This window comes from Pinus tabuliformis, chromosome 6, assembly GCF_031772625.1.
Source record: "Pinus tabuliformis cultivar Carrire ecotype Pingquan chromosome 6, CPIR1, whole genome shotgun sequence".
Classification (NCBI taxonomy): Eukaryota; Viridiplantae; Streptophyta; class Pinopsida; order Pinales; family Pinaceae; genus Pinus; species Pinus tabuliformis.
The window spans coordinates 1,104,446,075-1,104,460,240 of NC_142292.1; the positions used below are offsets into that span (position 1 = coordinate 1,104,446,075).

The 14,166-nt window shown below is 38.0% G+C and overlaps 1 protein-coding gene across 1 annotated transcript in view; it reads left to right on the forward strand.

Annotated features, from left to right (window-relative positions):
* Positions 1–1,858: 1,858 nt before the first annotated feature.
* The window catches only part of LOC149262774 (uncharacterized), a 115,802-nt gene continuing 103,494 nt past the window's right edge, over positions 1,859–14,166 (forward strand). Inside the window, exons 1-3 of the mRNA XM_089425185.1 lie at positions 1,859–2,236; positions 2,323–2,359; positions 2,455–2,556. Of these exons, the coding sequence (XP_089281311.1) occupies positions 2,091–2,236; positions 2,323–2,359; positions 2,455–2,556 (285 nt within the window). The 5' untranslated portion in view covers positions 1,859–2,090. The remainder of the gene's footprint in view (positions 2,237–2,322; positions 2,360–2,454; positions 2,557–14,166) is intronic.

Below are 14,166 nucleotides of genomic sequence, written 5' to 3' on the forward strand. Positions count from 1 at the left end.
AGAATGGTTGATATGAGGCATTGGGGAACAAGGAAGAATATAAATTGCTAAGGGAGATAGGAAAACAACAACATGGGCTTGCAGTTCTTAACTATAAGCACAAAAGAAACCAGGGTTCGAGAAGAGTGCAAAGAAGCCAAAGAGAGGAGTAGAGAAGATTCTCCACCAATCTACACAGAAAACTACCACTCCCATAAAAATTCTATGAGCACTCCCACAAATTTTTTTGCCCCAAGCATGTAGAACCAAACTAAAGCCAAGCAAGCTTTGGGATCTATGATCGGAGATTTCCACTCTAACTTTGTTCTTTAATATTTTTTTCCAAAGGTGTGAGACTTGCCACGAAAATGCAATCAATAAATCTCCTTCAAGAACAAAGAAACCCCTGCCAAGTGTAGGCCATTGATTGCAACCTCTTTTTAGTCTGGCTTTAAAGCAATGCAAAAAAATCAACTTCGTTGCACCCTCCAAACTATTACCTAGCTACTCAAACTAGAAAAACATGTTGCTAAATAGAAAATAATTCCAAATCAGCATGCACTTCCAATCTCACACTTGCCCCTTCTTGTCACTCTCTACAACTAACTCCACTTTCCCTTCCTTAATTGCTATGATGTCATGGATAGTACCAACACTAAGGTTATTGAACACAAGAGTGGTCACCAAACCCCTAAACCCATCACCAAATAATTGTATGAACCATATGCTTACCATATCACTAAGTTTGAGGGGTGTTAACTCCCTAAACACTACACCTTATCCTATTAATAATATTTGACATTACTATTTATCACTTCCTTCTGGTGGGATTTATAGATTTTTTTTTTTTCATAATAAAATTAATAATAAAATTTTATATTATTTATTTATTATATTTTATAATAATAATAAAACCATGGGCTTGAAGTATGCCCTAAAATTGTTTCTACCCTTGTCTTCCTCGGACATAAGGAATAGGTTAATACCCAAGGCTGGACATAAGGAAACAGGGTAATACTCAAGGCTGGCATGATGTAGGAGTGAAAACCTGCCCTCTTATGGACCACCAATAGGTAATTACAAGTAGTGTGGTTTTCCTTCAATAACAGAGACGAGACGAGTTAACTGATATTAGCTAATAGCACCATGTAACAACTATCCCATTGCTAATTTGACATTTGAGTTATGATAATTTTTCTTATTGTTTAATAAAACAATAATAAAATTTAAAAAGTTATTATAAAAAGTTAAAGTGATGAGGTAACATATTTATGGTTTTTAAAAATATTTTTAGAAAAAACCAACGTTTCAAACTATGAAACTAACTGAGTGAGTCCATCATCAGGGCAATATAATCTGCATTTTGAAAAGAGAAACCCTGAAAGCATGGAACAATTAATAATTAATTGAGAGAAATATTTAATATCAGCCTTATAAATAATTAATTGTTTTTTAGCTGAATTGAATTTTTTAGATTTATTAATAATATTGTACATAAATATACAAATATTAGTTATGATAAATTTGAAAATATATCAATTTCCAATTAAGAAATATAGAGATTCTTATAGTTCCTTGTTAATTATATATTATATATTTAAATAGAAAGATTAAATTCTTATGATTCCTGGTTAATTATATATTTAAATTCTTTCTTAATTATATATTTAAATTTAAAGTTAATGCTGATGGTTTACTTATTCAGACATTAATTAATTTTATTTAAATGAGAAAATTAAATTAATTATAATTATTTAAATGAGAAAATTAAATAAATTATCAATTATAATTAGATTTAATATTAATTAATTTACGATGTTTGTTAATTATTTATTAAATTATGGTCTCTCGACAGAAACCAAGAACCAAATTGACCTGTGCTTTTGGAAAACGGAACCATTTGTGCAAAAATCTCTGAAGTGATTAAAAATATTTAAATTGTGTGAAAGGCTTTTTTATCTGAATTGCTGTCCTAAAGGGATCGAACCCCTGCTAGCACTCTAGTATTTTGCTGTGTTTGCACCTTTTTTTTAGCGTACATCATTGACCTGGCTTTGTCGTTACTGGCGCCTGGTTTTGTCATTCCACCTGAATAGATCAAAGGAGGGACGATGGGAAGGAAAAAGCTTAAACTTAGACGGTCCGAGAGGAGTTTGGCGTGTGCCATTCAGGCGCTGGTTGGAACGGAACTATTACTAGAACTGCGCAACGACACCTGCATTCGAGGCTTGCTCGATGACTGCGACGACGCAATCAAGTTAGTTATCTCGTTGTATTTATTCCACCCTCAACCACGCCACGCCTTCCTCTTCTCACCTTTGTTCATCTGTTTTTCCTTTGCAGCGTGATAATCAAGGATTCCCTCATAGAGGACGTCCAGGTAGGTATTTGTGTTTTCTTCACTTCGTTTTAATATGAATGCGTATTTATCATTAAAGTTAAACCTTTGCACTTAAACTTTCATTCACTTTACAGGGTGTACAGAAGAAGCTTCCATTGATATTTGTAAGGGGGAGTCATATCCGTTTCATTCACATCCCACAATCCATAAATATGTCTCAAGCTGTTGAAGATCGGGTAAGACAAAGTCCAATTTTTCTCTCCCATGAAGAACTTGTATTATAATGTATTGAGATAATCGTTCAAGTTTGACCGAAGCTGTTGGAGAAAGAAATGAATTTTACTCCGAAAACCTACAACCTATATGACCTGCACCGTGTACATATGGAAATCTGAGTGGTACCCAGTTATATATCCTGTATCCTAGCAATCAAAATCCAATGAAGAACGTAGATGCAAAACGAAAAAAAAGGATGAACTGCTCTTTAAGACTTATATTTTCTCTTCTCAGCCTCACAAATTCTGCTTCAACTTCAATGGTGTAACCTTCTTCTAAATCTGATTGTCTCTTTTGATTGCCTTCATTTTCTTTACAAGGTTCTGTATTCATGGTTATGAAGGAGACTGCTTTCGGGGGTTTGGAGTCATGATTTCTTGACTGTGCCATCTGTGTTTCTGAGGTCTACCTTTCAACTGTTAGGCTGTGTCTGATGGAATCTGCTCTGATACCAATTGTTGGATATACTTGGGGTGGGGGATTGACACCAGATTCAGATCACATAAACAATCATCCACAATATATGAACACAAAAATCAAGTGCAAGTCAAAACTTGAAGAAGAAACACTTGAAAACAATCTTCAATTTATTACAATCATTTGTGAGGGCACCAATCCTCTATAAGCACCAACTTACAGCGATTGCAAGCTTCAAACTATCAAGAAGATGAGGACACCAATCCTCATTAATCACCAACTTACAACTTTCGTAGGCACCAACTTAAAGGAGATTTCAGTCCCCTAGCTGAGCTCCAACTCAACAACTTCACAGGCATCAACCTACAGAAGACTCCAATCTCCTTAGCTGAGCATGAACTCAAGAATTTGTAGGCACCAACCTACTTCTTCAATTTGTTCCTTGGACCTGTCAATAACAACTCCTGGTTCACTACAAATTCACTTTCTTCAATGGGTTATCATCCATCTAAGTTACTCTTAGATTTTCTCCTTCAGATCTGATCACAACCACTTGTCCTGTAACCTGTTCTTTTTCCTTGTTCTAGTTCTTGAGTCAGACCATTTAAGCTTCACTCCACATCTAAAGTCACTGTATTTGTTGACTTTGTAACACTTTCCCAAGATCAGAACATTTGAGGCTTCTCTCAAACACTACTTCTTATCCTCTTACTAATCCACACTGTTGTCTGCGACTTAGGAACATGCCTCATTTCTGACTTAAAGGGCTTGGACTTGTTTACCACTAGGATACTACAGTGATAACACAAAAACTGCTCTTGTTTGCTCCTTTCAGCATGGCCTACACACCTTCATAAACTGCTCTTGTTTGCTTCTTTCAGTATGCCCTACATACCTTCATAAACTACTATCTGCTGCTCTTAAAAAACTTTCTAACCAAAGTGAATTCTACACTGTTTTCCTTAGAGATGCTACTTTTTTGAGCACTTGGGGTTACCCAGCAAGTCCTTTTAGACTGGGCCCACTCCAAAACAAAGTAAACACAAAGCTTTTGCAATCAAGATAGCCCTCTTTGTTGGTAACCTTCAAACACAAGCAACTTACAGAGATAACCCAGGAATCATTGTCACACTCCTTATCTATTTTTTGTGCAAAAAATAACATGGAACTTATTGTCATGACTCACAATACTTCTCTGCTTGTTGTTCAAAGAATAACCCAGAAATTAGGCTCGGCTTGCTTCACAGAAGGCAACAATTTAGTCTGTCCACCTGGAAATTTTCTACCCAACACTTGGCAGTAATCCTTAGCTCTTTGTTGCTCAATTCGGCCCTGTCACCCTTAGGATCGACCTTGTCTCCTTTAGTGTAGCCTTGTTCTCCTTTAGTGCGGCCCTATTCTCCTTTAGTGTGGCCTACAAAACAACCTGCAACTCATCCTAGAATAGTCATGAAACTTGGCCTAGAACAGACCTGAAACACAACCCAGAACAACCTGAAATTCAACCTAGAACAACCTGAAATTGGTTTCCTTCACAAACCCTGAACTCCTATAAGACACCCCTTTGGAATAGCTCAAGTTTTTCCACCAAATTTTCTGAGTTTCTTTGAGTTTGTCACTGGGTTATTTCGTCAAACAGTTTGCATGCATATGGCTGTAGGTGCTCTCTTTTTGTATTTTATCTAAATAAGTATGCACAGTACAAACTAAACACCATAAAAGTACGTCCAAATCAGCAACAAGTATTTGGCATTAATTTCAAAGAAGGTACATACCACTGATAAAGTGAGCCACAACAATATTAGAAGGAATATAACAAGAAATATCAGCAAATTTGCATAAAAAGTTGGGTTGTAAGATGACCACACAGTGAATAGACTTGGAAATTCGACCCACAGAGGAAAGGCTGGATTGATATTTGAGAATCTCCTTAGTCTTCCCAACACGTCTTCAGCAAGGGATACATGTTATCTCCAGCAGCTTGAATAGACACCAAGAATAGGGACTCACCCCTCATTAAAGTAAGCAATTCGGCCTCTAAAAATGACCGTGACTTGGTCCTCAAGAGTGTGGCAAACGTAGCCCTCTTTCAACGCTGCTATTGGCTCTGATAATGAATGATGCCCTCAAACTATACTCCAAGTACCTTAGGCCTGTGTAAAAGGGTCACGGTCTTCACACTAGAATAATATTTATGCCCAGACTTGAGTGGTACTCAACCACCAAACGCAGAAAGTAAACTCGGCCCAAATGCTCCAGCAAAACAATAGTAAGTCAACCTTCCAAATGTAGCATAGAAACTCGGCCTGTGAGGATAACGTTCAACTCCCAACAACCGATGTTTCCCGCCTAATAAACACTGAAGAATATGCCCATAAATGTAAGGGCTCTTGGCCAACAATGAAAAGAAATAGGAATACCACAAAATGGATTATAAAATCAAATGGAATACCACAAGATGGATTATAAAACTTACTCCATTTTTGCCACTGCCTTCTTCACGTCAACAATGAAGCGCAATGTCAGAATCTGAGTGATCCCGCTCAATACCAGCTAGGTGTATAGTTTCAACATCAAAACCAACAACCAAAATGAGGGTTTCCAAAAACGCTAGTTTCTTTCTCAAGGACTCTCCAAATTTCTATTTTTCAAGTGAACAAATGCAAAGATGAGAAGAGACTCCTCATATCCCCTTTTTATAACTCACTTGACCCTTTTGTCACTTTTTTATCTTTCATTTTAATAAAGTCAATTTAGTGGGTTTTCTCACTTTATAACATAAAAGTGACTTTTCATTAGCCTAGGACCCATGCCCTCATTTTTCTTCACTTTAGCTTTTATATAGTTTCTCCTAAGCTGATTGTGTTCCCTTGATTAATTTTCCCATCATAGCCTACGGGAACTCAACTAGGTTGGCAAAATCTTCCCCTTATGTCTCCTAAATGGATGGCAACATTACAACTCGGCTTTCTTAACAAACAAAAATTGGCCCTCATACCTGAACCTAAAACCTTCCCAAGCTGTGCTAAAAAGCCCTTCAAAAATGTGCCAGAACCCTCCCACAGAAAGCTGCTTCAACTTTGCTTCCTTTAGCTCATCCTCAGCTCTGGTTTTCACTCTTTTCTCAACCCCTTCACTGCCTAAAACAAACCCGAGTCATCTTGCATCAAATGAGCCACACATGTGGCATATTAATAGTGTTTTGATGTCATCCTTTTGGGGTCCAATTTTTCTTAGTGCTCACTTGAGCTCTATGTTAAAATTTGACAGCTCAAGGATGAATTTCTCCTAGAAGAAATCATATCTTTCAGTTTTGTTTGAACCACCTATAATAAAATTTCAATTCTAACAATTCTAATATGACTTTCCAAAAATAGTAAGTCACATCTCAATTTGGAAATTACTTTCCAAAAAATAGAAAGTCATGTCTAAATGATCAAGGATGATCTAGACATATGGAATCTACTTTAAAATCAAATCAATCATGATTGTACACGTCAAGAAGTAATATATTTATCCTTACTAGTGTAGGAATTTACAGGTAAGTTCCACAGAAAGAATACCAAAAGGACACCGCTCACAACCAGATCTCAAATCAATACACCAGTATTTTTGACGTGGTTAAAACCCTCAGAGTGCAAGGAGGGAAACAGTCCACGGCCTGTCCCAACATGGGTACTACAGGCAATTTATTAATCAAAGAATGAAAATTTACATAAGCTTCTCTCATGCACGGATTACCCGAACAATGACCCTCCATGCGCTTTAAATAGAACTCATGGACCAATCGGGTGTCAAGCCACGGATCAAGTGTCGGTAATACCGAGGTGAGAGTGAACCGTCGGATCACTACATATCGTGACCGTCGGATTGTAAGTTACAAAATGTACAACGGTAAAGAAACACACTTTACCTAACTCTAACCTAACTCTATACTAGATCAAGTTGAACTTAACTATATCCTATGTGTCGGAATATCCTAACATCCCCCCTTAAGAACAACTTGGGATAGGATTGAAGGATTTACAAATATGACACAATAGGAGAAGGAAGGAGGCACTAGAGCCTATCCCCCCTTAGTGACAACTTCCTGAACTCCAAGCATATATCGAAGTTTAGTGAACTTCGCCTCTGTGAGAGCCTTTGTGAAGATGTCTGCAACCTGATCATCTGTTGGACAATATTGCACTTCAAGAACATGGTCATGAATGAGCTTTCTGATGAAGTGCATGTGTAGTTCAATGTGTTTGCTGCGCTGATGCTGGACTGGATCTTTGCATAGCTGAATGGCACTTTGATTATCACACCAAAGTGTGGTTGGATGCTGCTGCTCAAAGCCAAACTCTGATAGGATCTGACGAAGCCACAAGGCTTCCTTACTAGCTTCCACGGCACCACGATACTCTGCTTCTGCTGACGAAAGAGAAATGGCAGCCTGTTTCTTACAAGCCCATGTAATAGGTCCTGAACCAAGAGTGAAGACATAACCGACAGTAGACTTCCGATCATCAGGGTCACCAGCCCAATCAGAATCAGTGAAACCAACTAACAGAGGAGCTGCTTTGGCACTGTAATGAATCCCAAACTGTACTGTACCTCGAACATAACGAAGTATTCTTTTAGCTGCTTTCCAATGACTTTCACGGGGGTTTTGCATAAAACGAGCAACAAGGCCAACAGCAAAGGAAAGATCAGGACGATTATGGGTTAAATACAAGAGTTTTCCGACAAGTTGACGGTATAAGGTAGCATCAACTTCAGGAGAAGTACAAGAGACTGAAAGTTTGACTCCAGACTGAAAGGGAGAAGGGGCTGGCTTACAGTCTTCCATGTGAAAATGACGAAGAATATCACAAGCATACTTGGACTGGGAAAGGAAAATACCCTCTTGGGATTGCAAGACTTGAAGACCGAGAAAATAGTGTAAATGTCCTAAGTCTGTCATTTCAAATTTCTTTTTAAGGCTGGACTTCACATGGTTTATAAGGTTGGGATCACTACCAGTAAGAATAAGATCATCAACATAAAGAACAAGGATGATAAGAGAGTTGCCCACTTTCTTGGTGTAGACAGTATTGTCAGAATGACACCTAGAAAAGCCAGATTCTAAAAGAAAGTTATCCATTTTGGCATACCAAGCCCGAGGAGCTTGCTTGAGGCCATAAAGGGATTTCTTAAGTCGACAAACAAGGCTGGAGTCTGTTTGTATGAAGCCAATGGGTTGTTCCATATAGATTTCTTCCTGCAAGTCCCCATGCAAGAAGGCAGATTTAACATCCATCTGATGGACTTCCCATTTTAAAGAGGCAGCAAGGGAAAGAACAAGGCGGATAGAGTTCATTTTGGCAACAGGGGAGAAGGTTTCAGTGTAGTCAATGCCTTCAACCTGTGAAAAGCCCTTAGCAACGAGACGAGCTTTATGTTTATCAACTTTCCCATCTGGTCCATACTTGGTTCTGTAAACCCATTTACATCTAACAAGTTTGCGTCCCTTTGGTAGAGGAACAAGATCCCATGTATCATTTGTCATTAATGAATGATATTCTTCATCCATAGCTGCTTCCCAATGTGGATGGCCTGAAGCTTCTGCAAAAGTGTCAGGATCATGATTTACTGGAGCTTGAGCCAGTAAAGAAGAGGCTCTTTCAAACTGAGAACGTGTACGTCGCTGATCTGTAGGATCACCGGCAAGATCACCTGCTGCATCCCGAGTAGCACGGACCCATCTTGGAAGTTGAGGATCCTGAGAAGGTGGGGGAGGATTATCATCCTCGCTTTCATCATCTGAAGAAGAAAGGTTTTCAAAAGTAGAAGAGATAGGAAGAGGTGGCACATCCGCCGGACTAGGCTCGCAGGCCGATTTATTTTCATCAAATTTTACATCTCTTCTAATGATAACATTTTTGGACTTAAATGGAATAAGTCTATAACCTTTTACATCTTCAGAATATCCAACAAAAGTACATTTCTCACTCTTAGGTTCTAAAGCTTTATGCTTTTCATCTGGAATATGGGCCCATGCTTCACTTCCAAACACACGAAAGTGACTTACATCTGGTTTAATGGAACTCCAAGCTTTTTCTGGAGTGATATTCTCTAGAACCTTAGTAGGAGTGTGATTGATTATATAATTTGCACAATTAATTGCTTCGGCCTAAAAACTAAGACTGAGTCCTTTAGATTGCAGCATACAATTAGCCATTTCCTTTAAGGTGCGATTTTTCCTTTCAGCTACACCATTTTGTTGTGGAGTGTATGGAACAATATGTTGCATTTGAATTCCATTTTCGGTGCAAAAGTTGATGAATGTGTTTTTAACATATTCTCCACCATTATCAGTTCTTAGCTTAAGAATTTGATGTCCAGATTGTTTTTCAACAAAGGCTTTGAAGGCCAAAAAAGTGTTAAATACTTCGCTCTTGAGTTTTAAGAAGTATACCCAAGTGCGTCTGGAGAAATCATCAATGAAAGTTAAGAAGTACTTGCAGCCAGAGAATGAAGCAACAGGAAGAGGACCACATAAATCACTGTGCACAAGCTGTAAAGGGGCTGAGGCGTGCCAAGAGGCACGTTTGTCAAAACTGTCCCGATGATGTTTTCCGAGTACACATCCGAACAAACACCATCTCTGCAAGATACCATGGGAAGACCTGTCACCATATTTTCTTTACATAGATGCTGAAGGGAGCGATAGTTTAAGTGACCAAATCGCTCATGCCAAAGTTTGCTCACTTCATCATTATGAGCAACAAATACTGAGGGAAGATTGGATGACCCAAAGTTGTGAAACTTATACAACCTTTTGGAATCATCAGCAAGACCAGTAGCTAGAATCTGTTTAGGATCTTTTAGATCCTTGATTACAACATCATGAGGTGAAAATTCAACAATTTTACCTTCACCTGAGTGAGTTATCTGATAGACAGATAGAAGGTTGCAGGATAAGGTTGGAACACATAATACATCATTAAACTGACCATTGTCTAGATGAACAGTTCCAGTCCCTACAACATTAAGAGATCTATCATCACCAATATATACATTTTTGGTGTTACAATCATTTAAAGAAGAAAACATGGCTTGGTTTTTGGCCATGTGACAAGAGGCTCCAGAATCAATGAGCCACTCATGAGAATGAGAAGAAGAAGAAGATACATTTAATGCATAACCAGACTGAGATGATTGACAATGAGATGCAAAAAGTGCCATTCCGGAAGTTGAAGTTGAAGTAGGCTCCACATGGATGTTATGTTTCTTCATTGCGGCTTCCAAGGCTTCCATCTTCTTAAAGCATTTAGATTCTAAGTGGCCATCTCGATTACAAAAGTTACAATGTCTATCAGTCTTCTTCCATTTGTTTTTATTGGTCTTATCATTTTGCTGAAATGATCTTTCATTTTGAGGCTGAGATGGTTTAGGACCATTCTTTTGAGGATATGACTTCTTAGGATTCTTTGAATTTGGTTGCTGCTGGGCGGCTAACGCTTTCGTGGAAGAGTTTCCAAGATTAAGAAGACCAAGGTGTAAGAGTTTTTCTTGTTCTCTTATTAAGGAATCACAAAAGGAGTCAAAGGAAGGGGCCTTGTAGTCTTGTCCTTGACAAATGAAAGCTTCCCTTGTAGAATGGAAAGTGGAAACAAATACAGAGTAGGCTGGTCCCAACTTAGTAAGGATGGAATAAATAAGGTTACCATCTTCTTTCTTAACTTTAACACCTTCCAAGAGATATCTAAGGGTCTTGAATTTGGACAAGAAATCTTCAATGCAAGAAAAATTATTAGGATCCAAAGTAAGCAGCTCATTTTCAAGTTGATGGGCTCTAATTTCATTTTTAATCCCAAAAATTTTAGCAAGTTTTTCTAATGCTTCATGAGGAGTCTCAAGTCCTGCAATGTGGAATCTAAGATCAGGAGAAATAGACATCCCTATCAAACCACGTGCTTGATCTTGTCTATTTTCCCATTTTGCCGCCTTGTCTTCATCTTTTGGTTTCTTCTCTTGGTTTGTGGCTATTCTGAAGAGACCTTTACTTCTAAGTAAATCTTCCATGTATTCTACCCATTGGAAGTAGTTAGTGCTGTCAAGAATGACTTGGCATGGACTTTCCATTTTAAAAAAACTGAAGCTGAAGATGCTGAAAGTAAGTGTTCCAACGGATAGATCTCGAAAAAATAGGCGGTTTTAAAAAAAACGGCTCTGAAAAAGGCTTCCGGATGAAAAAGTTATGGCTTTTTGAAAAAAATTGTTGACGTTGCCGGCAAAGTGCGCGAATGTGCGGGAATGAAAAAATCCGCCCCCACAAAATGGAGACTTGAACCCAAGACCTCTACTCTCTTAAAATAGCTTTGAACCAATTGATCTATACAAAAAATTTGAGAGAGAGAGAGAGAGAGAGAGAGAGAGGGGGGGGGGCCTTGGTTTGCGTGCTTGCCTTGAGAAAGCTCTTTTTCCCTACAAAACACAAAACACAAAACACAAAACCCAACACGAATATGCAAAGAAAAACGAACCTTGCGGCTCGAAGTTAGCTTTACCCAAAAAACTAGAAATTTTAAAAAAAATCTCAAAGTTAGCTTTAGCCGAAAAACTAAATATTTTTCTCAATGTTTCTGATTTTCCGAGATCACACTAAGGTGCAGGGAAAAGAGCATACGCAGAAATGAAAGGTATAGATCCGGTTAAAAAAAAGGCTAAATAAACTGAGACCGAAATAAGCAGAGAGAAAATAACAGTAAACTGCAAAAGAAACACTGTATACCTCCCGATCTGAAAAATGACGCAGCTAGGGCTACCGGAAACCTTTTCGCGTGAAACGAAAGGGGTTCCTCACTGGAACGGATGCTCCGAACGCAACAAAGCAGTCCTCTCGGCCCGAAAGCAGTGAGAAACAGCAGATCTAGGAAACGACAGCCGCATGCAGTTCTACCGGCTTCAAATTTGGATCACCAACGGACGCGGCCCTCAAATAGCTCTGATACCATGTAGGAATTTACAGGGTAAGTTCCACAGAAAGAATACCAAAATGACACCGCTCACAACCAGATCTCAAATCAATACACCAGTATTTTTGACGTGGTTAAAACCCTCAGAGTGCAAGGAGGGAAACAGTCCACGGCCTGTCCCAACGTGGGTACTACAGGCAATTTATTAATCAAAGAATGAAAATTTACATAAGCTTCTCTCATGCACGGATTACCCGAACAATGACCTTCCATGCGCTTTAAATAGAACTCATGGACCAATCGGGTGTCAAGCCACGGATCAAGTGTCGGTAATACCGAGGTGAGAGTGAACCGTCGGATCACTACATATCGTGACCGTCGGATTGTAAGTTACAAAATGTACAACGGTAAAGAAACACACTTTACCTAACTCTAACCTAACTCTATACTAGATCAAGTTGAACTTAACTATATCCTATGTGTCGGAATATCCTAACAACTAGTATTATTATTATTATTATTGTTATGATACTATTATTTATAAAATGGTCTAAAGTCATTTACTTTTAATGGATTAATAAAAAAAATGAATTCTCTCATGGAATATGTAAATTAAATTGAGAATCTCTTACTTGGAAAATCAAACCTTTATTGGAATAAAATAGTCACTCCACACTTAAGAGAATGTAACTCTCTCCCACTAATTCAATGTATGACAAAAGTGTAACTTCTCCTCATTAAATGCACTTGTAACTCCCTCATTTAATTCGATTTGTAACTCTCACCAAATATTCTCTCATGTCTAAGTGTACCTCTCTCTCTCTTCCTATTTTGAATTGTACTCCTCAAGTGTACCTCTCTCTCTATTCTTGGGATGAGTTACACTTCTCCTCAAGTAACTCCTCCTTCATGGAATTCAATTCTCCTATTATTGGCTCAAGGCATGAATTCGTTTTGTAATTCCTCTCCCTTTTCATCTATTTAAACAAGAGCAAGTGAGAGTTGAGAGTACCATGTTCATTGTGAATAAGGAAAGCTAGTGTTGAGTGTGTGCAAGAGAAGTGTGAAAGCAAGTGAAGAGTAAGAGAAAGGGAAGAGCTAAAGCAAGTGTGAATGACAAGATCTGATCAAGAGAAGGAGATCTTCAAGCAAAGAGCAAGAGCACTTCAACTGCAAGTTGATTAGACATTGGTGACTTTATTCATTCTCATTCTTTCTCTCTTTGTATTCTACTGAGCAATTGAAGAAATCCAATAGAAGAAGAATCGTTTAGGTTTCCCCTTGTGGGTTTTTCCTTGGTCGTTGGACATAACTCTCTGTCTTATATTTGTGCTTGGCTGTCTTCGTATGATCCTTAAGTTTATGTTCTATCTACAATTATTGATATGAAAATTTTTGAAGAAGAAATCTTCATTCTAAGTAATTGCAACCAATGTTGCGAAAATCGCGATCAGGATTAAATTGGCGAGGGGAAAAAATCGGAAAAAATCGTAAAATACAAAAATATTCATTTTTTTTCAAATTTTTTAATATCTAAAGCATCTACAACATAAAATAAATACATTGACACATAAATATGATAAAAGAACTAATACATAAGATGTGTAATGAACCAACTATCAAGTTTTTGCATTTTTGACCAAAATGAACCCTCTCCACTCTATGCAACAAAAATGAAAAGAACACCATCAAATCCACTAAAAAATCATTGATAATCAATGGGTTATACAAACCCAAGCAAAACCAAGATAAAAACCAAAACAAAATGGCCAAATTTGGTGCCTATGCCTGGAAACCACAGTTTGCCGAAGAAATTTGGTCCAAACACGAAGTTCTCTTGCTTGGGATGCTAAAATCTCCCGTTTCTTTTTTCCTCCCGTGCTTTTGTAGACGCCTTCCTCCTCCTCAACTCTCAAACAAGTCCGCTGTCTGCTAAAAATGAGAAATAAAACTCATCAATTTGCTTATAAAACGCGTTGTCCCGGAGGGTCGCGATTTTTCTGTTCGAATCGCGATTTTTTGGAGAAAATCACGATTTTTTCATGAAAAAAGACTTTGTGAAAATCAAGCGATAATATCGGCTGAGTCAAAAAATCGCGATTAAATCACGATTTTCACAACACTGATTGCAACAACATAGAAAATTTAGTTTTCTGCAAAGTACATTCAGTTTTTTGCAAAGTACATTCAAATTTCTGCAAAGTACATTCA